This window comes from Pocillopora damicornis, chromosome 12, assembly GCF_964200805.1.
Source record: "Pocillopora damicornis chromosome 12, jaPocDami1.2, whole genome shotgun sequence".
Taxonomy (NCBI): Eukaryota; Metazoa; Cnidaria; class Anthozoa; order Scleractinia; family Pocilloporidae; genus Pocillopora; species Pocillopora damicornis.
Window position 1 is genome coordinate 5,908,638 of NC_142681.1, and position 27,886 is coordinate 5,936,523.

Consider the following 27,886-nt stretch of genomic DNA (forward strand, 5'->3'; position numbering starts at 1 on the left):
ATAGTCGTGCAGATAGATAAACTCCACGATATAAATGGTATTGTTCCTCCTTTATGCAATATCCGGCCCCCGGGGGGGTATTCAGATAAACCTGTTCGTCAAGACACGTACCACGTGACAGAATCGAAAGGAGACGGCAAATAGACTAGTGTGTTTTGATGACGATGACCGAAATTCTTGTCACAAAGGGGACTTCTAGCGAAAAATAGCTTCCCAGGAGATAAAGGTTAGTCAAATCGCAGTGTTTTATGCGAAGAAGTTTTACAAAATTTTGAAAATTGAGGATATATGTTGAAAATTTGTGGACTATGGTTTGAAGGTACGTCCGTCGGCCTGTCGTGTCGCCTGTCAGATGGATAGACCACAGGGGTGTAATGTTTGAAACACTTCAGCCGAAAGCCAAATTAACACACTTTTCGTCACTAAATCCTCGAAAAATAGGGACTCAGTAATGTTTTGAAATTCTTTGTGACTAACATAGCTTCATTCCCTACTTTTCGAGGTTAATGTCGTGATCCGACAGCAAATGAAAGCGAACCGGCAGATTATGATCTCCAGGACGCCATTTGTCCTCGAGCGGTGCGCGAGAGTTAAACATCTCCTCTGTTCCTGTTCATCCGTATATCTCAGATATTTTGGGGAAAAATTATGTTAAGGAAAAAAAATTAACAAAAACAAGTTTTTTAGTGGATACTATGGTCGAACTTCAAGATAACGTTGAGTCTTGAAGACCGGTCTTAAAGACCGCTTCAATGCATTATTCACGCACGTTACTAGCACGATATCGTTTAAATGTGAGGCCGAAGAAAAATATAAGATATTAGAAATCTATACAGCTTTGAAATATTATGCTTACGGAAAGACGTGGGTCTTGACCTTTTTGTGATTTGTGGGAATTTCCTGAAGAAATTTGAATCGTTAAGGAACAAAAATTATAAACTTTTTCACGAAAGGACTGAAAAATTATCGAGTCGTTTAGAAGAAATAATTTTACTATTTTAATTGAGCCAGAATATAGCCCTTTTAATGCAGTTCTAACTATTATTAACAATCTTAATTGGGCCACAAATGAGAAATTTATTGGTGTGTGAACAATCGTCAATTTTTATGAAGATTTAGCTTTACAGTTTTCAAGTTTATTCTTACTGATTCTTGCTGAAATTCTCATTTCCCTTTTTTTCTGTGCAGCAAGGTGTCTAACAATTTGTTGACTTTCATCATTGTTTTGTTTATAACCTCTTGAGTGCAAAGTGCAAGGCTGTTGTAAACATGAGATAGATATAAAAAGTTCCTGTTTCTTCACCACAATTGTCTTCGATTTCCTGGCAGTCAGATATAATTATCGCTGTTAGACATGCTTGGTTGTGACATAAGATCTTAATTTTTTTATCGAAAGGTCACATAAGAAATATTAATTCCAACGGTTAAAATCTCTATGTTACACAAAAATCTTACCTCATGAATTTTGCTCTCTATGAGGATTCCAAAGGTCATCAAACTAGTGAAAAAAAAAATGCTTATTCTGCACTCATTTGCCTGTGTGAGTGACATCAAGGGTTTAATTCAGACAGTAAACCACTTGAATGCTCTCATGCTTTGATCAGGTGGCCAATTTTGACCTGTCCCTAAGCCCCCCTAACCCTAAATAGTTACTATTATTTAATTCCTTTATGGAAGATTACTACTGAATCAGTTATGAAGATAGTGATCACAAAGGAAATGAGGACCAGCTAAAAAAAGTTTTCACCCGTGAAACAAATTCTCCTTGTCAGTATTATAGGGAAATGTAAGGATTATGGTGAGGAGAATATACATGCCAATCTAAGGGTGTGATGATCAAAGAACTTAGGTGTATAGGCAGTGATAAGTATCCAACTTGTTTTTCATTCCTTGTTCTTGAGAGGTCACTTCACTTACTAGATCTGGAAGCTTATTTTTCCAACAGATGATCATGCAATTTTTTGTTGGTGCAGGCTACGAATTGAGTTTACTTAATGTCAATATTTCCTAGTTGACTTCTTTCTTTAATATATATATTTTGAAATCAAATAGCAGATGAATACTAGATCGATAAAATATCTGTACGGACTAAAAAGTCCTGTAATTGAGCGATTGAATTTTGCAGTTTCAATAAGTGGTAATTGAACTTTGTGTTGTGCAAATTTAGTAATTATAGTAATAGGACTGATTGGAGTCGGATTCAATTTGAAATCTTACCAGTGATAACAAAATTAGATGACTGCCCAGCTTATCACAATCGAGGATATTGGTTAATTTTTATGATTAATTTGAAAACATACTTGCAATTTCAAATCAAACCTGCAGTACACACTCGTTTGATTTTGAAATATGGTATATGACTTCAGACCAAATTTCACTCCACCCAGTTCAATTACCATTATTTATTTGCATCACCAGTCTAATTGAAAGTCTGTTATAATTATGGTAACAATTATATAGCTCTCTTGCTCTTTTAGCAAAAATTTTATGTACATGTACGTACCCAGGTGTTTTTTTTAGGAAATGTGGTATTTGGTTATAAAGGGTGCCGTGAAAGAAGGTATTATGATAGTGTAGTCCTTGTTTCACAAATTAGTGTTTCCACAAGGGAGTTATTGCTGCCTATGATTTACCTAAGTAACTTTACAAATATAGAGAGATTAGACAGTAGAGATTATTTTTTTTATTATTTGACGTAAGTATATAAAATTTCTTTTTTCAGTAAGAGCTTGATGAGATAAAAGTCTATAAAGTTTTCCTGTTAGGGACGAGCATGGGCCTTAAGCATGTCAGATCCTCGATACCGCAACAAACATCGATCACTTTGGCCCCCCAGACGAGTCAGCACAAGATTATCTACGTCACAAGGTACAATACATTACGACACACCACATCATTATGACAATTCATCAGCTGTTGCATCATCTACTGGAGTAGAAATACCTGCAGACACTGTCATTGTGCATCTTCCTGGAGTGTCTCCTTCTAGAAGTTCCGTCAAGGATGGACATGAAGGTGAATAAAATTGAATTTGAATCTTGGTAATAAAATTTTATTTTAGCATAATTTTTTCAATTCAATTTCGAAAATGATAAAAGCAGAGAAAAGTCAGGTCACTCTCTCAAACTAATCAGATGTGAAACTAACACCAAAGGCTTCTAATTTGATCACATTTTCTCTGTTTCAAGAAGATCAATCATTTTTGCATTAAGTTTAAATTATTTTGTTACTAGCTACCACACATTTCCTTGTAAATTAGTTATGAGAACTTGGTGCTAGATCAAGATGGTAGCTTCTACCTGATAAGTTTGAATATTCTCATTGCCTGTTTGCTGAATAATGTATGGATATTGTAGGGAGAAGTTTTATGTTAATCACTTCTGAGAGTTAAAGGGTTAACAGTATTTTTATAAGTTGTGGTTTATAACACATGCAAAAAAAACCATAAATATTACAGCCTGTTTCTATGAATGATGCCTCCCTGTTTTCCCCCAAATTTCTTTAACAAACAAGAAGTGCAAATTTGCACTTGGTGCATGTTTGCACAAATTAACACAATCTATCAAAAATCTTTAAGTTTGTATCAAATTCCGGGCCACCACATAAGCTACAAACAACCCAATAATGAACTGAAGATTTCGTGTTGATTTATATAAAATTGTATTGAAAATTTGACAGGAATTTACCAGAGTAAGATTACACTTAACCCTTTAACTCCCATGAGTGACCAAGACTGGATTTCTCCTTACAATATCAATACAATATCAACCAGATAAGTGATGAGAATAAAGAAAAATATATCCAATACCAAATTCTCCAAACTAACATCACAAGAACTATATGACAGACAGTAAGGAGAATTACTAATGAGATCTTGGGAGTTAAAGGGTTAAGTCTACAACAGTGAGTTGGTTGATACATTTACACTATGTTGTCCATACTAAAATTATAGAGTAGGATTCAAAGTATTCTCCATCTTCAATGTTAGTGTTTCTGCAGGTTTATGTTGAATGAAGCAAGCAGCACACATAGAGAACAATACATGGGCGTGCATAGATATGGAATATCTCTTAGAGTGTTCAACTCAACAGCTAACAAGTGAGGGCAGCAAGCAAGCGAGATGTCGAAATGAACACAAGAAGAGAAATTCCATATCAACAAGTTCCCATGTATTATTTTATTTTTCATATAAACTCAATAATAGCCCTTTACTGTCAAGAAAAGTCAACTTTATTAACAAATGAAAATAGAAGGATAGACAATTCCTAAATAAAAATCGTAAAGTGAGGCTCAAGATGAAAAAATGTGTTGAATCATTACAAAACAAAGATGGGCATAATGTCGATAAACAAAATTCTCAGTTATTGACTTTGTCCTTTTGGGAAAAATTGGCCTGTGGCAAATCTTCCAGCAGTTGATGTTTGTTGTCAGTGGCAAGAAATGTCATTGCCAAAGCCACTGAATATTCAAGTTTTGGTTTTCCATCCCTTCTATAAATGGTTAAAAGTCACTTCCTGTAAGCAATACAGATTTTTTAGTGTTTTAACAGCCATAATCCTAGAAAATTCCAACAAATGACCTTGGATTGGGAATGGTGAAGGCTTTGCCATTCATTTATCAACCTGAGTAAATGGAACAAAAAGCAAGTGATGAGTAAGCAGCTGATTGGCGTTATCAAACACATGTAAAAAAATTTCGTTTTTTTTTTTCACATGGATTGTTATGGTTTTTCTAAGGGCTGGAAATCCTTGTATAACACTGTAGTTTATATGATGATATGTAATTTTTCTCAAGCCTCTACTTGGACATGATTTATTTTCATTTCATTTCACTAAAAACTTGTTTTCCAAAATTTGAGTTACCAAACTTGGTATGTGGATTATCTTTCAGTGTTTGGAATGTTGATATTTAGCCACAGGAAATGTGTTTCTTATTTGACCAAGCACAACTGCAATACTGGGAGAATATAGGCCCAATTTTTTGACAGTATGGGCCAATCACAGCAAGATCATCACAAAAAGTAAAAAAAAAAGGGCTAATATTCTCTTTGTAAGGCCAAGGGCAGGCTTACTTGATAGGAAATATGATTGCACCATGGGAATCTGCCTTTAATCCATTGATTTTATGGTTTTCTTTGGTCAAATTAGATTATTTATAAAATGCAGACAGGTTTACAGTTATACAACAACAAAAAAACAGTTTAAAAGTAAATGAAAATATAATAAAGTTAAATATTTATTAAGTTGTTTCCAATAAACAGAAGGATAGTTGTTAATCAGAGTTACTTGAAAACCAAGTTTGCAAACATTTTCTTTGCAAAGTGGATATATCACACTGTATGTTGTGCAGTTTGCTGCTGAAAAAACCGTTTAATTGAAATTGAGATTAAATGACTCAATAGTATTTCTAGACTAAAAAGGAGTTCATACAAGTGACAATGTTGGTTTTTAGAAGCAGACAATGTACCAGTTTCTTACATACTTGAAAAAAGTTGTCGGCAGTTCAGTTTTGCTAGCTTTGTAATCAAAACTTTGAAAGTTTAGCAACTTGAATGAACTTGGTCTAGAATCTGTTACACTGCAGTCAAGAACTATTTTGAATTCACAACTGTCAATATCAATGGGAAACACGTCATTCTGGAGTGTGAAATATGCTATCCAGAGGAACAGGTACTCCAGGATGAGTATACTTCATCCGTTAAGGCTATAAATTGGACTTTCAGGACAAGTGTCTACCTTTTGGTGTTAAAATAACGTGATTTTCAGTTATATTGATCTTGGGCCATTAAGGAGATCTGAAAGGAAAGCCTTGGATGATAGATTCAAAATGTGGATTGCTTCCCAAAGTCTGCACTTTGAAGCAAAATTTGATTGACTAAGACAATCACACTTTTGAAATTGTCTATTGATTCAGACCCTTGTTGTTAACTGCGAAAGGACAAAAAAACCCTCTAAGGGACAGAATTGTTATTCATTTTCGACCCTGAGTGGCAACTACTTGGTAAACACTTAGTCTCTCCTGTGCTCGGTTTTCTCACGTTCAATATAGGAGAAACATTTGGCTAGCAGGGTTTCAAAAGTGAAGCCTGGCTCAGTGGTGGTTCCAGGGCAAGGGTTTGAAGGTCCAGACACCCCTTTCCATTAAACTAGTGGATTTTTTTGCAACCTGTCTGAAACCTGCCTCCCTGCTCCCCCTTAACCCTTTAACTCTCAGAAGTGATTAACATGGAACTTCTCCCTATAATATCAATACACCATCCTGCAAATAGGTATTGAGAAAACTTCAACTTATCAGGTAGTTGTTATCTGGATCTAACACTAAATTCTCAATACTGATTTGCAAGGAAAAGTGTAGCAGCTGGAGGGTAGGATTAACGATCAGATCTTGGGAGTTAAAGGTTTAAAAGAATTCCTGGATTCACCCCTGCTGCACTGAATGTCTGAAAAACTTTCAGACATTTATGAAGAGATTATGTCAATATATCTTTTGGCCTTGCTGTAAATATTTTGATTTACATTTATTGTCTCATTCAAAAATAGACTGATATTTGCTTTATTCTTTTATCAATTTTCTTCTTCCTTATGTCTGTCCAGAAAAAATTTAGTAAAATTTAGCCAATACTCAATCATGTTGATGACATCTACAGTTGATGATGCTTATTGACATATCATAAAGTCCTTCTACACTTTCTTTTTTTTTATCCCAATGCTTTTTAATTGTATCTGTGTTCCACTGGATAGTGGCTTGCCAAGAGTAGTTGTAGACAAGATTTCCTTGTAGACTAAATTATACATTTTGATGGAAAATTTTTGTAATCAGAGGCACAGGAAGTGGCTGACACAGCTATTTCATTGTTTTTGTTGTTATTATTAGGTGTCCATCAAATGCACCCCCTCTCTGAAACCGCCCCCAGCTTTTAAAACACTTGAAATTGTCAAGGGGTTGATTGCAAGATCCATCTGAAATGGAAAACGAATAACTAAGCCAAAGTTGCTTACTGCTTTGTGGGAAATATAGTGCTAGAGCCATTTATAGCTTTTTTTTACCTTTGGTAAGTACTGCTCACATGATTGAAGGTTAATCTTCTTCCACAAGAACAATATTATAAGCTTCAAGTTCGGTTGGATATTGACCATATTTTAAATCTAGAGATATCAAAATTGATATGGATCCGTGTGACTGTCCATGTTTCAATACCCGTAAGGCTGCTGGCTGTGTGAGTATTATTTATCTTTTGCCATGGCCTATCTCTTTCCTCAATGCTTTTGTCAACAACAAGATATTGGTATTTTTAGGAAGTTCTGTTAATTGACCTGCTATTGATATAGACACACCTTGCTGATGCCCTCAGGAAAACGCTATATGTGGTTATGTAATAATATTTTGTTTACGAATACCTTGTAAGGCTAACACTTACCACCAAGCCTTTAGTCAAAGTTACGCACATCTGCCGTGGTATAATATAAAACAGTTGTTCTACCATGAAAGTCAGGGTGGTGTAGATAACTTGTTATGTGAATAGGAAGGATGAGAAAATTGGTATGTATGTTCATTTATAAAATGTGGTGTCACCAAATGTATCATGAGATTGAAAATCAATAATTTTCAACTTGATTGCTAAGAATAGTACCATAAATTGTTATGTAACTACTAAATTTTATGGTCATTCCAATGTATATGGCAGGAATAAGCTTGATTGAAAAGTTGTCTGATGACTTTAGGTAGCACTTATTTTAAACAAAATATAATAAATTTTCACGATGCTAACAATAATTACACTTGGTCCTTTTAGCGTAGAGTTGTATTATTCATTGAACAAGGCAGATTGCATGAATACATGAGTCTGCCCAGCCAATATTACATGTTCTGATATCATATACACCTCTTGAGTGGTGATATCTGTTTTGTGTTTTCCATTGATTGATTGTTAAAATTGCTTTTTTATGCTGACAAATGATATCGTAACTAAAATTAAAACTGTCATTTTTTTGCTTTATTGATCTTCTCTTCTTTTTTTAACCATACACTATTTGTTTGGTGTATTAATCAAAACTGTAACAAAATTCTTGGATGAGATTGGTAATCACCAGCCCAATTTGAGCACTAATAGGAGAGTGTATGCATTATGCTTGTAATTGGACAGTGTAATAGGACGGTTAAAGGAACAGTTAACACATCATGCCTGTGTAAGTTTACAGAATGCATCATGTGTTCACACAGTAGCAAACCTTTTATCTGTTTTTTATAAGGAAAGGCAGCCATGTAGCATGATACATACCTACATGTTGGTGAAAACTATTGACTTGAGATTCATCAAAGATGTTTTGCATTTTTTCAAAGTTTTTCAACACTTCTTTGTTTTGAATTTATCTATGAGCACATTTTAGAATGAGCATGAATTGTGAAAATGTTTTGATATCTTTATGTTACTTTTTAAATTTATTTTCTTTTGATAATGGTGGAGAATTTCTATGGCTTAAAATGTCAAATTGGCAAGGAAACACTGGAATTCAAATTTATCTCCATGTCAAAACATCTGCTGACCATTAGTCACTGGTGAAAGTGTATTACAAATACTTGAAGTTCTTCTACACAGCTAATTTATGTAAGGAAAACATATACTGCATTACACAGTGAAAAAATGAAGAAAGTAATTTGGAAATCAAAAGAAATCTCGCATCTTACAAATCAAATGATTCTCACTTAACCCTTTGACTCCCAAGATCTCATTAGTAATTCTCCTTACTGTCTGTCATATAGTTCTAGTGATGTTACCTTGGAGAATTTGGTATTGGATCAACTAATAATTTCCTAATAAATATTTTTCTTTATTCTCATCACTTGTCTCCTTGATATTGTATTGATATTGTAAGGAGAAATTCTGTCTTGGTCACTCAGGAGTCTTGCATCAATCACATCTGAGAGTTATGCAATTATTAATCAGGAAAATTCTATGTTGCAGATTCTCCTAGGTTAATGCAGCTACTACAGTCACGCACACCTCCCATGTCAGTAAGCCAGACTGTTTGTAGTGATATGCCAAGTGATGCTCAACTCAGTAGTGATGAAGATGAGTCTCACAGTGGAACAAGGAGTTCTCCTTATGTTAATGTACACTCAACAGAGGCACATCCTGCTGTGACTGAATCTTTTGTCAGGTCCTCAGGAATGCACAGCAGGCCTGTACAGACGGGACCAATCTGCACATCACCAGGTATTATGTGACCAAGAACATTCATTCTAAAGTCTACTTATGAGATTGTCTTAACCCTTTCAATCTCAAGATCTCATTAGCAATTCTCTTTATGATGCTACTTTGGGGAATTTGGTATTGGATCAACTAATAATCCCCTAATTAATATTTCTTAATTATCATCACTTGTCAGCCTGATTTTTTAATGGTACACTATGGAGAAATTCTGTTTTGGTCACTCAGGGAGTTAAAGGATTAAATTGAACACAAGATTACCAGTGTGAGATTCTGCCCTGTGTTTGTTTTGGTTCACAACTAAACATTGTTAGGTCACTCATGTTACTCTTTATCTTTTATGTAAAAGATGGTGAGGTGAGCAGAGTAGCTTGCTAAATCACAGGACTTAAGATTGAATGTGATTAGATTTATGCGAATGGTTGATAGAACATATCGCAGTTTATTAAGGTTTGATTTAAGGATGACATTGTGAGGAAAAACTAGTTGTTAGTCATTCAAAAGGGTCAAGGGTTTGAAGAATAAAACAGCTAAAATATTTTGTTTGAAATATCAGTGTTAACTTATTTTTAAAGGTTTCTGCCAAGCTGGTGGAGAGCTAAGACTGGCTTACCTCAACAGTAAATTAGTACAAGTATCTGAGGGGTTTATTCTTGTTGGTGCCAAATCACCCATGCTGCCAGGAATGATGCTTGTTGCTGAGGTGGACAAGAGATTTCTGCCAGATGAGAAGAACAATGTCACTATGCTGGGATTTAGTGGTAACTGTATTGGGTGTGGAGCCAAGGGCTTTAGATACTTCACAGAGTTTTCAAGTCATATCAATCTGAAGTTGGCCACACAACCTAAGAAACAGAAACACTTGAAGTATTACATTGTAACTGAGCCTAGTGGAAGGCTGCGGAAGGGACTGGCTATTCCATGGAAAGGTTTGAACCTTCTTGTTTATTAAATTGTTTAACCCTGTAAATCCTTACAGCAATAGACAATTATTCTCCATATGTTCTCTTTATATTCTTTTAGTACTGACGGGATATGTTTGGCTAAAAATTAAACAGATTTTTAATCAATGATCATTTGCTTTATTCTCCTGAGCCTGCAGTAGGATTCAGCTGTAATGATGTCTGGGGAAATTAGATGCTAGTCTCTCTTAGAGGTTAACCATTTGACCCCAGCATCTAAACTGACTAGCATCTAATTTCTCTTTACAATATCACCCCTGAATCACACAGTTAGGTCAGGAGAATGAAGGAGGTGATATCCGACTAAACAAGCTCTTGATTGTTAAACAAATTCTCCTTGTCAGCACTTAAGGAAATTTGTAAAGAACAGTATGGAGAATATTTATACTGGTGTTAGGGGGTGAAAGGTGAAGTTGTCACCCATTTCCTTGTAACATGTATGATGCAAACATAAACACCAGTGAAGTGCACTTGTGGCTTTCTTGCACTAGTTTCCAATCAGTGGCAGGCCGTTTTTAGCTCAAGGATGCTTTTCCAAAGTGGAGGAGGAGGAGATCACGCTGAGAGCAGATTTTAGAGGACTGGGCTTGAATTTCAAGTTCCCAAGCTCAAAACACCCAGCCCAGCACATTCGTCTTTTTGTATAGCTAAGTAGAACTCCTCAACTTAACTGCCTTTTGTCAACTGCACTCATTCAGTCATGCTACGTGTTTGGCTGTAAATTTTACGTCTCTATGACTTTGGTAATATAATGCAATATAGTTGAAAGACTGATAAGGCGCACAGTGAACGAAAGTAATTAAAAAATTTAAGTCTTTTGCAGGCAATTCCAAGCACTGTGTATTGATGCAGCATAAATATGTAACAGTGTTATAGTATATTGTTTGCAATGTCGTCGATGACCTCTGATAATGCTCTCATAGTTGATTTTTTTCTAAAAATAATTCCTGCTGTGCTTATTTTTGATGGCAGTCGAAGGTAGAAAACGGACCTTCCCACTCACAGGGCCTTATGTACCGGCTGCGTATACCTCTGCTAAAACTGAGCCATCCAGTGAGATGCCGCGTCCTCATGTTACATCAGGTAATAAGGCGTGGAACTTCTGTGATCTCTGCATATTTTGATAATCACTATCAATTGTTTATTTACTAGTATCCTTGTTAATATTTCAATGATGCCACCACTATTTTCGAGGGCACATAGAAAGTTAGGAAACGAAGTATTGGTGCTGCAAAATTCAGGTGTGCTAACTAATGTTTCGGGCGAAAGCACGCAAAGATGACAGAATTTGGTTGGGTTTTTCGTTACCAGTAACCACAATGGTCTGCGTCGTGTAGGTGAGAACCGTATCAGTAATCGTTCTGCCTTGATTTTATTTGGAAACGAATGGAACTCTTCTATGCCATCATAACCTAGAGTAAGTGGCTGCTTCATCCTCGTTTTTTCTGATTCTTTAGGTCACTGTTCAAAGTAGATAAACAGGGAGCTCGGGGAAAATGGGTGGGGTGTGACCAGGATATCCAAACACCGGTGCTTTAGGTGCCGTATTTGTTCAATTTTATGTAGACTCTCCCTCCCCCCTCCCCCGACCTCCTATTCCTTCTCCCCATGGAGTTAGCTCCGCATTCGAATCACGAAAAATTGAACAAACGCTGAAGAAATGACGACAATGGCAGTGTTTATAACTTGTGCTATTTGTTTTCAGCCCCTCATCACTTGCTTCCTCGACAATCTCATTCGCCTTCCGTGTCACGGCAGGGATCTGCATCACCCAGAGATGAAGGCCTTCTGTTGAAGCCGTCGTCCAGTCAGAGCACTCAAGCTGAGCAATCTTATCATCCAGTCATGTCAGTAAAACGAAGACGCTGGGGGTCTGTCGGCAGCGAGTCGCCTCTGGAAAGTGGTGAGAACCTGATCATCTCAATGCCATTTTTAATTGGGTGTCGAAGGTAGCCTGGGATTATATTTAGTTTTGTGTCTTTTTGTAACTGATCGAGGAAAGAAGTGCCCCTTTTTCAACTGTTCAGATGCAAAACCAAAACTGATCGGGACTCGTTCTCTCGCGGCTTTCTGCGCTCGAGGCGGTCTACATACCAATAACGCTGAGTTCTCTTCGGCTTGGCTCGTTTATAAGTGATATTATCTTATTTTGTGAATTAATGTGGTTTGGTGTTTACGAGACTCATTAGAATTGCTCTTCAACTGCCCGCAGATGATGGTCATTCCAGTGACACAGCACGATCATCGGCACAAGGATCTGATTCAGGAGAGCTGCCATCTGCACCCTGGCTTACCGCAGCCTGTGGAGTTCGTCCAGTTCTTCTGTTATGTCAGCACTCCATACCCAAAATACCCTGCAGCGTGGAGGACATCATTATCAGTGACCTTCTGGTTGGATGTTTCAACCCGCCCCTCGTCTCGGATCGCAATCAGTTTGGAAACATGTCAGGTGTGTACAGCACGGGTTCGGCTGCATCAGCGGAGAGTCAGATAGCCAGGTCTTACTATAACAGTGTTCCCAATCTAACAACTCAGATGGCCGTGCTTCTGATGGTCCAATATCTTTCCCATTTTGTCCATGATGATCGCATCAGTCGGGAGGATGTGGAGTCATTACTCCAGGATGCCAGGCTGGAGTTGACCGCAACTGCTCAGCAGCAGTCCCAGTCCCACCTACTCGCCCAAAGCAATGCGGTCACTCACGTTCAACTTCCAGTGTTAGCAAGCCTAACGGCGGCCAACTCCAAAGGGCGAGTTAAAATTGTATCTTCGCCTGTGTCGTTAGACAATGCAATTTTCAGAGCCTTGAAGTTTGTGTTAGAAATTCACAGACACAATCTGTCTAAGTTTCCCAAAGTACCAGTGCCTGACTTTATTTTTGTATTAGCCATTTCGCAGAAGAAATCGCCAGAGTTTTGTGTGTTAGTTACCAGCGTTCTTCAGGCTAAGTATTTGTCCGAGGCTATGATAGGTCATCCTGTTGGCGCACGGATTGTAGACAATCTTAGCAGACTTGAACAGCTTTTTAAGCTTTCTAGCGACGCTCTCGAGCAAATGATCGGCAACTTTGAGGAAGCCATGGGTCAGGGGCAGTTTGTGTTTGTTCCTTTCAACGGTTTTGCAAGAACGAAGGTGGTCGCCGAGGAGGCATCGAAACTGGAACCTAGAGCTCCGGCATCAGCCTATCCACATCAACGAGACACTTTGTTCACCAGCCAGCATCTTATCGCAAAGCAACTTCTGGCCCAAGTTTGTACTATTGGGGAGAATATTAACTCGCTTGACTTGAACAGTTTCACGGCCGTGTCGATGGCTATCATTGTGCCTCCATTAACAACGCTGTTTAACCAAACCACTGAGAGGCTCAGCAAATCCGGACTCCTGACCGAGCTAGACCTGGAAACTGTTGAGATAGCTGCTCTATTCAAAACAGCTTCAAAATATGTCATCAAACACAGTGGAAAGGACGAGACCGAAGGAGAGTTGTTTGAGCTTTTAAAACAAGTACAGAGCCAGCCTAAAGTTCTATTTGTGGTTACGTTTGATCAGGCGCAGTTCTATGCCAGTCCTCAAGGTGTTCTAGATCTTCCGTACTATAAAGAGTTTTTGGAAGCTCGTAACGTGATAGTGCTCTTTGTGACGGCAACACCCTACCTCTTTCAAACCAACTGCTCATTCGTCGATCCCAATAACGAGGTCTACTGGTCTGATATTAGAAATGAGACTGGTGAGTATTCATTTTAGTGAACGAAATCTGTGTAGGCATATTCGTGAGGTTACCTAGACTGGAGCTGAAACAAACATGTTGACGTTCATTTGGGGTAATAAGAAAGAACTTTTATTTTGGGATTTTCACTTGTGTGGAAAGCAATCCGGGATTTCTTTGTTTTTCTTTACTTCGCTCTGTGATTGGTCCTTAAAACTCGGGCCAACTTCTCAACCAATCGGACTCAAAATTAGTTCGGTCACTCGGGTTTTCCTGCGTTTCAGATAGTTAACTAGTTCTTATTGGCTCCTCGTAATGTTTTCTTTCCTATGAAGTGATTGCTTGGGTTTTGGTTTAAGACTCAATCGAAAAGAGCTTTAGTTGTAACGTGTTTTCAATCATTTTTCCTCCATACTAGATGGAGTTTCCTCAAGCGTGCTGGAAAACGTTCATAACTTGGAGACTAATGAAGGCACGTATTTTGGAATGAAGGAATATTGCGAGTCTATCAAATGGACGCACCAGTTTCCATTGGTGAGGCAGGATGATGCGTTTGAGAAGATGGCCGTGAGGACCAGCAGGTAAAGAAGAGAAGCTAGGATTTAATCAATCCGATCATAGGGAACGATCAACTAATTCCATTAAAATTCTTTGCCCACCTTGCTGGCTTTGGTTCTTAACACTGTTTGGCACAATTGCTTGTATTTAGACCCACAGTTCTTTTTTTTAAATGCGATTGGTTGATGTTGTACCGGTGATCCAGGTAACAGTGATGGCGTTGCGACGGAGATGTGGTTCTCTAGGATGAAAGTAGTTTCCATTACTCAAATCTTTACCATTATTTTTGCACAGAACCACTGATGATGTCAACCTAAGTGTCCTGAGGTGCTATCTTCTCATCCGACACTACTGCGCCGCTATCATGTGGTCAGCGGGTATCAAGCCGGCCGAGCCACACTGCACATTAAAGACAATACAGATTATGAGAGAGATCATCGAGTCTCCAGTACATAATGCTGATGGCAGCGGTGCCATGTTGGTGATACGCATTCCCTCCTTAGAACTTTCTAACCTGGCGTTTGAGAGCCTAAAAAACACTCGTGATAGGTTAGTTAACTCTTTGACTTGCAAGAGTGACTATCATCCTATTGTTCAATTGTTGAACAAATTCTCCTTTTTAGAATCTCAGGAAATGGATAGAGAGTAGAATGGAGAATATAGGTCCTGATGTTTGGGTTAAGTTCGCTGTTCATTGAAATTCATAACACCTAGATACCTTGACACCTCTCAATCTCTTAATTTATACGGCTCATATTTCGAGTTAAAAATCTGCAAAACTGCTTTAAAGAAGGCGAGGATATTGAAGACCGAAGGGAGAGCGCTGAAGGAATGAAGCGTAACTTGTACTCTCGTTGATTCGTTTGTTTTTGTTGTTTGGCTCGGGTGTTTGAAACTGATGATACAGTCGTCTTGTTTGAGCCTTAAAGTTTGTGCGAGACACAAAGGGACACACTTTGTCCACATGAATAACATTCCTGATCTCTATCAGCAACACTTAACCTCGAACAATGTTGTTTTTGTTATGTAGGCTTGGATTTCAGTTTAGATTTGCGATCATTCACGACAATGGTTATAGTGAACTGGAAATTGAGGAGTATTTCCTGACTCGGCTAAGATGGTGGAGAGAACACAGAGGTCAGTATGACTAATTAACATGAAATTACTTCAGTCGTCGATATAATCTTGGTAACTTGGAAGAGCACGAAATAGAAAAAACTTTGTCAGTTAACAGATACGAGGACCCTAGCTGCGTTGCTGTTTTTTATTCGATTCTTTCGCATGTCTCTTCCCTTAAAAACCTCTCACTTGACAGAAATAATGAGGAAATGACCTGCTACCCACGTGGCATTTTTCTAGTAATGATGAGCCTTGATTTACCATTCCAGGTGCGTCAGAAGGCAAGAGTGAGCCTGCAGAGGAATGGAGCCCAAAGTGCTTTGAAGATCTTCACGATCTTCCTTGTATTATCATCATTAGCGGCAGAGAGAGGCCTGGGGACACTTTTCCGAGGTTAGTGAGAGCCATGCTAGCGCTAGTTATTGGTATTAAAGGTCTGGTTTACAAGCGGTGCACTTGCATCGCTACCAGGAGGAGTGGAGATGCAAGTGCAACAGGATGAGCTCTGGTACGAGCAGGTCTCTGAGTGGGTAAGACTGATTTAACCGTAAGTTGATTACGGCTTCATTAATCTATATTTTGGTCCACAGATCCTTGAAATATATCGACTTGCGGTTGATAGACCGAGGATTTGTATATCGTTCATCCTTGGAGTTGGAGTTCAGTGCTATCGCCTGTTACATCGGTTCTGGATCTGGTTCAAGAAGCGTTGATGGCAGCAGTGAGTCCAGCGGGCCGACCAGCGCAGACGGAAAAGACGAGTCAAACACAGGCAGTGGAACCGTGTGCAGAACAAGTCATTACTCTTCCAACTATCCTTTACCTGTGATTCTTGTGTCCCGCTCCGTCTTCAAAGCATTCCAGTCAGATTTCTACGGATACCCAAAGCATTTGCTGCTCCCCACAACTCCACAGACGCGCTGGGCGGGGCTTGGACGCCCTCCCGTTGTCACGTCAAATCCGCGTCACCAGTCGCTTTACTACAGAGAGTGGACTGAACCCAAGCCCAAGCAAGTCCCAGGCCCTCAGCAGGACTCGGCCAATCGACAGCCAGTGATAACTTTAAGAAGTGCAAGTGGAGTCGTAATAAGCCCGGATATCGCTGGTAAGTTTGTTTACTTGGCAACCATGTCGTCAACGAGTGCGGATCTAGAGAGGCGCCAATGGAGCTTTGGCTCCCCATTTTTCTGGAATTGTAATTTTTTATTTGCAATGTTGGGATGTTTGAGTGAACGTTATCTGTTTGCTGGTGTGAAGCGAGGTTGTAATCTTACGGCGTCTTCTTTCAGAACTCTCTGGGTCTAAACTTATCCAGTAAAGGAGTTATTTCATTTTTCATTTAGTAGTAAGCAAGGCGTTGATGTAATGTTAACAGTGAAAAAAAAACGGCAATAATCAAAACAAGTTTAGGTTAGCTCTTGTGCAACATCTTGTGCAACAAAGAAATAATTAAGCTACGTTCGTAGATTATGAATCGTGAATCGCAAGCTGACTTCAAATGTTGATTTTTCCTTGCAGACGTTGTGGAAGAAGATGGAATGTCCGCCGTGGAGTCCTTTGCAGAAAGCAACAGAATGACTTCAAGTGAGTTTAATTCATAAATGCGAAAAAAAACACACATATACACACAAGAAAAGATTATTATAGGAACTAACAACTGCATGTAGGTATCCCAGTTTTCCTACAAAATTTTTACAGTTTACCCTAACAGTTCGCTCTTAAGCTTTTTCACTCCTTGAAGAATGGAGACCTCGTGAGTGTAAAATATCCAGCCAAGGCTTGAAATTAAACTGCTCTGTCAGGAACTCAGTGCGCTAACCAGTTCTTGGAAGCGTCTCCTACCTATCACAAAAGTCCCTTGCATTCTTGTAACGAACCAAGCATAAGTAGAGTCGGATTTTACATAACGAAAGCTGTTTTGTTCAGCTGTTTTGAACGCTGAAACAAATACATGATAGTGCGTACGAATGCGAGTTATGTCTGAGTATGTTTACATGACTGATCTTCCTCGCCCAGATAAAGCAGTAATCGAGTGTCGAAAACCCACAACCACAACTTGCAATCAGAACAAAGATGATCATGATCATTAACCAATGAGAACTCGAAGTAAAAACAGGAAACCTGCGCTGGAAAACCTGAGTTGGGAATGGTTCTAGTTTTGCATTTGATTGGTTTAGATGGTGGCGCGAGTTTTCTTGACCAATCACTGAGAGAAGTAAAGCAAAACCAAAGCCATCCGGGATCCATTGAAAACTGCTCTATTGTACTGTATTAATCTGTTGCACCAGTTTGTTATAAATGTTGTGCCATATGACGTACCATATGATACAGATGGTGAAAAGTTTGGGCGTTTGAGACTCTTTACGAATATTGTGCGGGCTTTCAGATGTTGTTAAATTTAAAGTGTTGTGTATTTGTTTGTTCATCGCTGAAGTGAGTACCAGTGAGGGAGAAGAAAGTGGTGGCGAAGATTCCAAGTCTGCTGTTGAAAATGGGGTAACAAAGAAACCTAGAAACGATGTAGAGGCTGGCGAAAAGCAAGGACATCAACCAGTGTTTGGTAAGTGGTGATTTAACAGAGCGGTTATCATCACTGACGAAATTAACCTATGAAAGTGCGGAGATAAATCAAGTTACCTTTAATGAACGCAAGAGAGATGTCGTGAACCAAGTGACGTCTTCTTTCAAACTTACCTTCGTTTTACTGGAGGAAATCTGAAACCTAATGTTTTTCTTTTGATTTTTGAAAGTCTATCGCAAAAACACTCCATACCTGTACTCTTTTTTTCGGTTATCATTCCTAAGAGCATTGAGTACTCCGGCGTGGGGCCACTGTATGTCAGAATATCACTTTAATTTGACCTGGATATCTCGAGCTAAGGCTACCCTCCCCCCTCCCCCCTTAGTTCGCAATTGTTTCTGTAAGTCACTCAAATGTTATCTCAGATACTTTGAACTTAAACCGTCTCTCCGGGTTTGTACCTGTGTCTGTATATCAATGTTATTTAATCTTGGATATCTCAAACGTAGGTTGTGTCCTCGTGCGTGGACATTTGTCATTGTGTAACTGTCAGTTATCGTTGATGTCTCGACCTTAGGCCGTGAGCCAAGGCATGAATGGCGGGAGGGGGAAGGCAGCATCTAACTTTAATTCAACTCAAGATTTCGTGAATTTACGCCGCCACGTGGGCTGAATCAATTTTAAGTTGCTTAGAGTATCTCGACCCGTCTTTTAAGGATCCTAGATCCTAGCAGCTTACTGAGAAGAAGAATCTGTGCAATTTGAAAAATGTTGCGGTAAATTTCCCACTTCTCGTGCTTCCTTTAGGTGCCGCTCTTCTGCATCGTCTTTATGGCATGGCAGCTAGCCCGCGGCAAGACTCTATCAACGGAGAGGCAGTTGTACACAGTAGCAGCAGCAGAGATGAGGCAGAGCCAGCCAGAGCTGAGAGATACCATCCGAGATCGATTCTGCTCAGTGGACCGCCACAGGTAATGTTGAGTACATTGCACAAACAGAGAGCTGGTTCCTCCAGAACTCGAGCTTCACCTTTTACACCTTAACATCAGTATGCATATTCTCCATACTGTTCTCTATACATTTCCTAAGGCACTGACGAGGAGAATTTGTTTAACAATCAAGAGTTTCTTTAGTTGGTGACCATTTCCTTTATTCTCATGACCTTAATGTGTGATTCAGGGGTGATATTGTAAGGAGAATTTAGATGCTAGTCACTCTTAGGGGTTAAGGGGTTAAGTGGTTTCCAAGTGGTGATAGGTTCTATTGCTTTTCAAAACTAATCTTCCTTTCAATTTTTGTGGTCGAGAACTTCTATTGGACCCAATTGTCATGATTTTGTGTTCTTTTGTCATTCATCAATAACTGTAAAGTGTCTACAGTTTTGTCTTGGATTTTGTAAATAAAGGCCTTCTCGCACCTCTGTTTTTTAATTTTATAGGTCGGAAAAACACACGCTTACCTCCATTTTGTTCGTCTTCTGCATCAAATGGTTCAGAAACTACGGCGAGTGGATGTGTACGATGAAACTATCAGTATCCCGGACGAAAGTTCTTCACAAACCACACCCACCCCCTTAGAGAACGACCAAGAGAGAATGGCATGGCCCGTATATAAGGAGGTGTCAAAGCTTCCTTTCAATTGTGTCCTACGCGAACACCGATCCAGTGGAACAAGCCAGCTTCGGATCAATGCCTCAATAATGAACACTGTGTCTGGAGACACTTCCGGTCAGCCCCTTTCAATCAAACTGTCTCCAGGTCGGCCAACCTGTCCCATGATGCTTTCGAACTGGGCAGCATACGACATATATCACCACTGCGACAGTTGTAGGAATTACCGTGAAGGAATAGGAATAAATACGTCGTTGAGTTGCGTGTACACATTGCAGTGTGGAGAGAAGCTGCAGTTTATTATACCGCATAGGTGTTTACATAGCTTTACCTTCACTAAGGAGAAGCAGCTACGGAGCTTCCGCCTTCCTGTGGTGCTAACGGGAGGCCATGGCGAGGTTGTGAAGCAGCTGAAGACGGAGTCAGGAGGGACAGTAGGAGTCGTTAAGAGTCCCATAATGATGCCGAGCACAGGAAGGCATGAATATGGTGAAAGCAATTTTGTGTCTTTGCTATTCAGGAAGTTAAACCCTCACGGGATTATATAAAACCTCGTTGTTTCCTATGAGTATGATGGAAACTTTCAAATTGTATTTTGAAATGGAAATGTTTCGTCGATAATAAAGTGACGTTTGCCCACATTTAAATTAATTTAAAAAGCAAGGGGGCACGTATTTCTAATGCAACACAAGTTTTAAACAGCTCAAGGTCACTGATCGACGGAATTTTGCTGACCTTTTCACATCCTTGTTGTTATCCAAACCAGACAATGCGATGCATCGCATGCACTCAGTATGCATGTAACAAATTACGCAGTTGTGACTTGCCAAAGGTTTCCTTTCCATGAATTTAATTGAGTGGCAACAACGATGTAAACCTGTGAAATGAATTTGTCTGATCAGAGTATAAAATCTTGCGTCAGTTTGTGTGCGTCTTAATCCATTTCCACTCTCGTCACTAGCTATTCTATGTCTTCATCTCCCAATGGCTAATCTACTTTGAAACGAGGCCAGTTTTCTTTTTCGGTAATCTGCTATTGCAAAAACTTCAACTGGCCGGTCATTTTTTTTTTTCTGGCGGTCATAAACGAGTTTGCGCATTTCGACTGCAAAACGATGGGAAATAAAAACTTGTTAAGATAACAATGGCTGTTGTGAATTCGGGTTTACGAAGGAAAAGTTTTCTTGACAAGATTATTTAAGGTGTGTGTTCGTTAACATTTTTTAGGCCTGCTAAACCTGTACCACGCATTTGAAGGAGAGGATCACACCCTACTTGTGTTTGTTAAGCACCAAGAAATGGCCCTCTACCAGAAGACTTGGCCTAATCACGTAATCGTTGGGCTTCCTGTGAGCGCTGACACGCAGGGACTGGGAGCTGCACGATATTACATAAAGGTAAGACGACAGTTACTATGAGATGACGCGAAATTTGGCTGAGGATGCAAGCGCGAAAGGGTTATCCTTTATAATGTTTTCTGAGGCGCAACAGACTGGCATTTCGTATGATACTAGAACAGTTGTCCCTTGCGAAAATGTGTTATGTCTCGAATACAGGTCGTGGAAATCACGATTCCTTTGTTGACCCAGGACCTACTAGGGGTCCATGAAAAACGTTTGGTGCGCAAATTCTTTAAACTCCGGGTCGGAAAAGTGTTAGGACAGAAGTCAGATTTAACACAACATCGATCTACTTCGCGATGGCAGCCTAGATGGTCAACGCTTTAGTGTTTTGTTTGGTGCGCATTTCTTGCTGTTTTATCTGGTCTGGTTTTTTCTTGCTCAATTGTTATCGTGTTGGATTACAGCGTCATGATTGTCGATGTCCCTTTGCAGGAATTTGCCACGGAGAACTGGCTTGTAGAGCGTGAACGACATGCAATTGATGGCAAGCGCGGCCAGGATGTGTGGCCTTTTATTGTCATGATGGACGACTCTTGTGTCATGTGGCAGAACCTTCTCAAACAGACCAAGTAAGTAGAGATTTTAAGTATGGGGAAATATTTAAAAGTTGATTTTAAAGATTTTAAAGACCATTATAGATATAGATATTTTTTTCCACGTCTCTCTTTTGCGTGTTCGAAGACAGCGTCATGGTAGTTCGTGACGACGAGAACGGTTTTTTCATTTCTCTTCCATTCTTGCTTGATGTCATTTCACTTTATTAAAATATATGCCTTGACAACTGTGGAGGAAGAACAACCGAAAACCGCATAATTGCGTGGACGAGAGAGAAGCGGTGACTTGGAGAAATAAAGGCTAACGTCTGAAAAACCGTATGCGTTGTAGGTTATTTGGTTGTTTTATTGAATGTAATCTCTGGGTTTTGCGATAGATAGGGTTTTGCGAACTGCAAAAACATAGTCGAAGACATCACAACTGAATAATACGGTAAACGTCCACTCCGAACAAAGGAAAATGTCTCAAGAGTCTACTGAGAGCTCAAAGTATAAATAAAATAAACTAACGAACTGTTTGAAGCGTGTAGTAACGGTAGTGACCAAGTTACGTTGGGTTTTGGTTTGCCATATGATTGGTCGAGAGGGTGCCACTAGTTTCCAGTCTATCACAGAGCGAAGTAAGATTTTCTTTAAAATGACAGCAATTTTCTACACAAAAAATTTGTTACGTCATAGTCCTAATTAGATTTCTCCATGTGTTTGGCTTTAGAGAGGAGCCCTCCGTCAAAGAGGTTGAAGGTCCTTCATTTGTGATGACTTCCCTCTGGAGGGTCCTTCAACATTTGGAAAACACGCCAGACCTTCTAAACTACGGCATGTTAGGCCTGCAGCAGTATAGTGCCGACGCCTCGATACCTGTTTCACAAGGCTCCTTCTCACATTGTCCCTTGCATACCACGGTCATGTTAAACCTGAGCAAGCTGCAGGGGATCAAGTACAACCCGAACCGATACTGGTGGGAAGACCTCGACCTGAGTCTTCACGTGTTGGCCAGCGGAATACCCACCTGCCGCTTCAACCACTTGGTCGTTGCTAAGAAACGCATCCAGACAGGGGGTGCCGTCGCCTTCAATGAGGAGCCAGCCCAAAGTGCTGACAAAGGCAGTCCTAACAGAGAGACGCATCCCGGCGATTTATTAGTGACTGCCCCTGACCGCGAGGATACACCCTATCTCTCTGTACCTGCCTACTACCTCCTAGAGCGCTACCTTGAGCTAATGGGTTCAGTGCGACTCTTTCCCGAGGCTGTGGATAAACCAGAGCATCCAGTTCTGGTGGTGGACTGTTACGTTAATCTTGGTCCAAGGGTTTGTTTAGAGTTTGTCAGTTCACATGGCTGGGACAAAAGCAAGAAGAAGGATAACGAAGGCATCAGGTGTGACTGTTTGTTGCATTCCTTGAAGGAGCCATTCGTCACTTTGAGTGTTACTAGAAATCTTGCCCCACGACGAAATTGTGACAAAATTGTAATTGACAAAATGGAATGCGGAACAGTAGCTCATACTTTTCGCTGCGGTGAAATCTAGTGCAAGTTGATTTTTTTTTCCTTCACCTCAAATGTATACGTGTCTCTCTAGTTAACTCAAGCTTCTGCTATTAGTTCAATTTCTTATGATTATTTTCCAGGTATGGAGGACTGTTGCTATATTTCTGTAGCCGTTCAGTTTCAGCGGCCTTCCTGTCGCAATTCAAGTTCGCTCCAGGCTCTCGCCTTTGCCTGGTGTGCCAAGACCGAAACACGCTCAGACAGGAAGTGGCACGATTAGACTTGGAGGATCATTGGCGCTTCCGGTTAAGGGACGAATTTCAGACGGCGAATAGCCCGGATGAACCTGCGCTATACTTTCTTACTGGAAGATATGATGCTCAGGAAAACTGAAAACTTAGTTTTCCTACGAACAGGATAGAGACTTATCATTCGCGCTCCGGCCTCAGAACACAATCAAGATATGGCCTTATACTCATCTGCGATTTACGACATTTCAAATGCTCGTTTCTTTAGGCTCAGAAGATCCGCTGGCCAACAAAAATGGCGTCTACGAGTTTTCGCTTGGCAAGTAAATGTTAGTGACAATGTTTAAAGCTTACAGAGTTGATATACAGAGTAGACTTTTTTACCTCGCTTTACTGGTTTATTAATCTTCATGTAAATATTTATTTGGCGATAGATTCTCTTTCTGTGAAAGAATCTAAAGACTGTAATCCTTTTTTCAGGCACATGAACTTAGCCAAATTATTCTATTTAATGATAAAAATATTTGCCTACCGTGTGGTTTGGCAAGTGAAGAGTACAATTTTAAAGAAAACTGCGTACGAGTTGGAGAGAAAAAAATTTAGAATATTGCTAGGGTTACACGTTCGAAAGCTAGTTTTAGCGACCGTTACTTCTCGCTGTTTTGCGCATTGTGCTCGCCAAGCTCATGAAATTTTCCAAGAAGTAGAAGTTTTAAAAAGATATTAAATAACCTTAACGGGGGAGCATTTTACTTAAATTTTAAAAAAAAAAAAGGCAAACATTCCATATCATTGAAAATTATTATAGTTATAATTGTCATCATTATATATTTTATAACTTTCGTTATAACTGTCATATTTTTGGACTATTATGTTTATTGTTATACATAGCCATACGTGTAGATTAGAATTTCCGAACGGAGATTGAAGTAACGAGTTAAAATTGTAAGTTATGTTGTATATACTTCCAAGTTATGCGCCTACTCTGTATCGTTATAGTGACTAACTGTATAGCTGGATTTTCCTTGGATTTTCTTTTGCTTTGTAATACGCTCACGTCAGTCCAAACACTGGTCGAGGAAATTTTTAATCTAGTTTCCAAAGTAATATGATATTCCAGTAGTTTTGCTTCTCTGTAAAGGAGAGGACACTTACTTGTGGGATCAGTAACGCGCTTCCGCTTTAAGGTTCTCATTTCTTATATTTGTGGCATTCATCTTTGTTTTGACTTTTACGATAGTCAATGAAAACAAAAACACAGAAACCCTGAAATAGTTTTAACTTTCTTGGATAAATTTTCCAACTTTGCGCGAGATGGGGAGTGGGGGGAATGGCGTCACTCCGTTATTTTAAAAGCCTCAATGGATAAGTGGCGCTAAATAGGGTACGGTTTTCAAAGTGTTTATTCTAAGACACGTACAAAATTTTTATCCGAAGTCCCTTAACGAGGGCGTCATTCTAGACCAGAATTCTCGACTGGTGGGTGAACTTATCGGTGCACGATTTTGCATTAGGAATTACCTTTTTTTGTCTCAGTATATGGTAAAGAGAGCTCTCTAAAGTCAATATATCGCATTTATACAATTTATACAATTTGTTTCTGAAATAGGGTAGCAAAATGGACGCTTTTTTTTTTTTTCTCAAACTAAGGTCGGGGTTTGTCAGCACCCCTTCACCTTCCCCCATTCTAAGTGCCCTCTTTCCACCCCTTCTCCGTAAATAAGGCTACTCGACTAGATGGTAAAATGTGACTGATCGCCTTTCGTTATGGAGCTGCCACTGGTAACGTTATCAATGCAGTCGTTTGGTGATGAACTGCACATTTTGTGAAGAAGTCAGTATTGATGATCGAACTTTCCCCTGCACTGAGATCGCCAGGCAGTGTAGCCGGCGAGGAGAAAACTCCTTGCTAAGGCTGGTGAAAAATTCTGTGTCCAGCTTCTCTCGGAGCTCACAGGACGGGATCTTTGAAGCCTGAAAAGCGACGAGAAATGACTTTTAGATATGATCTAAAGAATACCAAACGTACTTGCTTTGAAACTTAAATCCCTGACGGGAAAGAAAAATTTAAAAACGGCAAGCAAGCAACATCATAACACACGGATAGTTATCTGGTTTACGAAATTTGCCTGGGTACGCACAATATTTGTAACCAGTTGATTGACGCACACGATTAAAAGAAACAGAGTCTCCAATCGCTATTATTTCATGTTCATACAATAATTGAAAAAATGTCTTCACTAAGAATTTTACGTCCAAGATTAAAACTTAACCTAAACCAGAATTGTCGCCAATCGATGTTTCCGGTCTGCTATTCAGAACAACAGTGCCAAAAGTTAAAAGGTTCTTCAATGTTAGTTTTATACTCATCGGCACTTACCGAAGTAACTATGTTCCCACGGTCGTCAATGCCGACGTAAAGCCGAGCTTCTGCAGCCCACAAAGTAACTATGTTCGGTCCCACAGAGTTGAGATGAAACACAGCTGAGGAGAGGAGCATAAGGTGTAGTCTTACAGCCAAGTGGCTCACAATTAGCAGTGCTTATCCCTAGTCTCAGTGGCACAGTGACTAGAAGTATGTCTACTCTGAATGAGATGCTAATTTCTTGGAGGTAACCCTCCTTCCTCAGCTCGTGAATTGGGATAAGCATCATCAGAGTGAAGTTTTTACCCTGAGAACATGATACAATGACCTGGGGAAGGAAACAATCCTGAACCTATCGACCCGCAGTCTCGTGCGTCCCCAAACACTGGGCCTCTGCGTTTGCTCAGTGAAATAGGAAATAATCAGCGATCAAAGCGTTATTTGGAGATTTCAAACCATTGGGAGTTCGCTTCCTGTCACCTTTGCGAGTTCGCCCATTGAAGTAAAGCAAATTCGTCACCACCTTTATCAATTCGCCCCCAAATCTTTCAGCTGTTTCCTTTAGAACGTATCCCTTTTCAGTCAAAATCACAGCATTTCGTACAACGGTTTGAACCTGAAATCTCCAGGCCATCAATTGAACATTTTTGTACTTTCTCCCTGACAAATGCAGGATGCTCAAATATTAACCCTTTCACTCCCAAGATCTCATTGGTAATTCTCCTTACTATCTGCCATACAATTCTTATAGTGTTAGTTCGGAGAATTTGGTATTGGATCAACAAATAATCCCATAGTTAACATTTTTCTTTATTCTCATCACCTATATGCTTGATATTGTATTGATATTGTAAGGAGAAATTCTGTCTTGGTCACTTGTGGGAGTGAAACGGGGTTAATCTTTCCATTCCTGTGATCTCATCAGTAATTCTCCTAACTGTGAGCCGTACAATTCTTTTGATGTTAGTTTAGAGAATTTGGCATTGGTTTAACTAATAATCCTTTAGTTGATAATTTTCTTTATTCTCTTCACATGTCTGCGTGATATTGTATTGATATAGTAAAGAGAAATTCTGTCTTGATCACTCATGGAAATTGAAGGGTTAATACATGGTCTCGCTACCAATCTAATTTTCTCGGCTGCAGCTCAATTGTTAGAGCCTACAGCCCCCGTAAAATCGGTAGGTCTGTGGTTTGAATCCAAGGAGGCGACTTTGAATTTTTTTATTTCCCCACGCTAGCGAGCCATATTAACAAATTTCTTCATGGTAAATAATTGCCAAAACATTGTTATTGTACAAGAATGTTATGTTGTTAAGGACTTGAAATCCCTGTAAACTTACTCACAATCTAAATCTCCTATCAAGAGAAAGTGTAAAGTGTTTCTCAGATCTATTACTTTTTTATTTTTTTTTTCTTGGAAAACCTTCAATGAAAAGGGAGCAGTCCATACTGATAACTGTCGCCAGCAAAAAGGTTGTGTAATGAAACCTTTCAACGTTGTTGTCGTATCTAAAGAAGCATACTCTTTTTCCCCGCAGCAGTTATTTCCTAAAATCTCATTTCATTGCGTTGATTAAAAATTTATAACCTTCGAAAAAGGTGGAATTCCTTATTCACTGTTTTTGTTGGTTCCATGTAATGGTACGACAGTAATTTTGGTACTTACTATAGATGCTGTCGTTGTTTTTCGTTCCTCTTACTGTACCATCAGGTCGTACCTCCAGGAAATGACCATTCCTGCATTGCAGTTTTCTTTTTCGAGGCAGTAAATCTACCCCGCTAATTTCAGTCAATCGAAAAACCATCGTTAGGCGGCGAAAAACGCGCGTATTCTGTCGATCAAGAATTTGTTGCAAGTGTACGTCTCAGTTGTCGTGTTTTCAGCTGATTCAGCAGATTGAAAACGGATGAAAAATATAATTGATCTGCCACCGCTTTAAAATGTTGGCTATGTTTTGCCGTGAAACGAAATACGTGAGAGATTAAATTAAATCATTCTCTTTATCGGTGCATTCAAATTACTCTGTCAATATACTGCAAGCTGGACTGCAAGCTGGGCTTTTACCGATGTTTTGACCAGGGCTTTGCCAGAGCTTCAGTTCGAAATTTTATTTATTTTTCATCCTTCCAAAAAAAATCT

General features: G+C 39.4%; 2 protein-coding genes across 2 annotated transcripts; one reads left to right on the forward strand and one right to left on the reverse strand.

Annotated features, from left to right (window-relative positions):
• LOC113670588 (GREB1-like protein) lies at positions 1-24,468 on the forward strand. Its single transcript, XM_027186751.2, has 20 exons — positions 1-226; positions 2,723-3,015; positions 8,963-9,214; positions 9,784-10,137; positions 11,143-11,253; positions 11,876-12,073; positions 12,383-13,897; positions 14,295-14,457; positions 14,729-14,983; positions 15,465-15,571; positions 15,823-15,946; positions 16,144-16,658; positions 17,072-17,137; positions 17,988-18,113; positions 18,882-19,045; positions 19,513-20,173; positions 20,912-21,081; positions 21,520-21,656; positions 22,354-23,019; positions 23,271-24,468. Exons 2-20 carry the CDS (start codon positions 2,787-2,789, stop codon positions 23,521-23,523), a joined length of 6,066 nt encoding a protein of 2,021 aa, XP_027042552.2. The 5' UTR covers positions 1-226; positions 2,723-2,786; the 3' UTR covers positions 23,524-24,468.
• Positions 24,145-27,835, reverse strand: LOC113670589 (fibroblast growth factor 20). Its single transcript, XM_027186752.2, has 3 exons — positions 27,413-27,835; positions 25,759-25,862; positions 24,145-25,352 (listed from the first exon to the last, which is right to left on the reverse strand). Exons 1-3 carry the CDS (start codon positions 27,549-27,551, stop codon positions 25,170-25,172), a joined length of 426 nt encoding a protein of 141 aa, XP_027042553.1. The 5' UTR covers positions 27,552-27,835; the 3' UTR covers positions 24,145-25,169.
• Between the last annotated feature and the right edge of the window lie 51 nt (positions 27,836-27,886).

Excerpts from the sequence above, each read along its gene's own strand:
- LOC113670588 (XM_027186751.2), top strand. The coding sequence starts at position 2,787 with ATGTCAGATCCTCGATACCGCAACAAACATCGATCACTTTGGCCCCCC. Across the intron at positions 9,215-9,783 it reads ACCAATCTGCACATCACCAG|GTTTCTGCCAAGCTGGTGGA; the intron begins GTATTATGTGAC and ends TTATTTTTAAAG. Across the intron at positions 12,074-12,382 it reads CGAGTCGCCTCTGGAAAGTG|ATGATGGTCATTCCAGTGAC; the intron begins GTGAGAACCTGA and ends AACTGCCCGCAG.
- LOC113670589 (XM_027186752.2), bottom strand. The coding sequence starts at position 27,551 with ATGGTTTTTCGATTGACTGAAATTAGCGGGGTAGATTTACTGCCTCGA. Across the intron at positions 25,863-27,412 it reads AAACAACGACAGCATCTATA|CTGTGTTTCATCTCAACTCT; the intron begins GTAAGTACCAAA and ends TCCTCTCCTCAG. Across the intron at positions 25,353-25,758 it reads GTGGGAACATAGTTACTTCG|GCTTCAAAGATCCCGTCCTG; the intron begins GTAAGTGCCGAT and ends GTCGCTTTTCAG.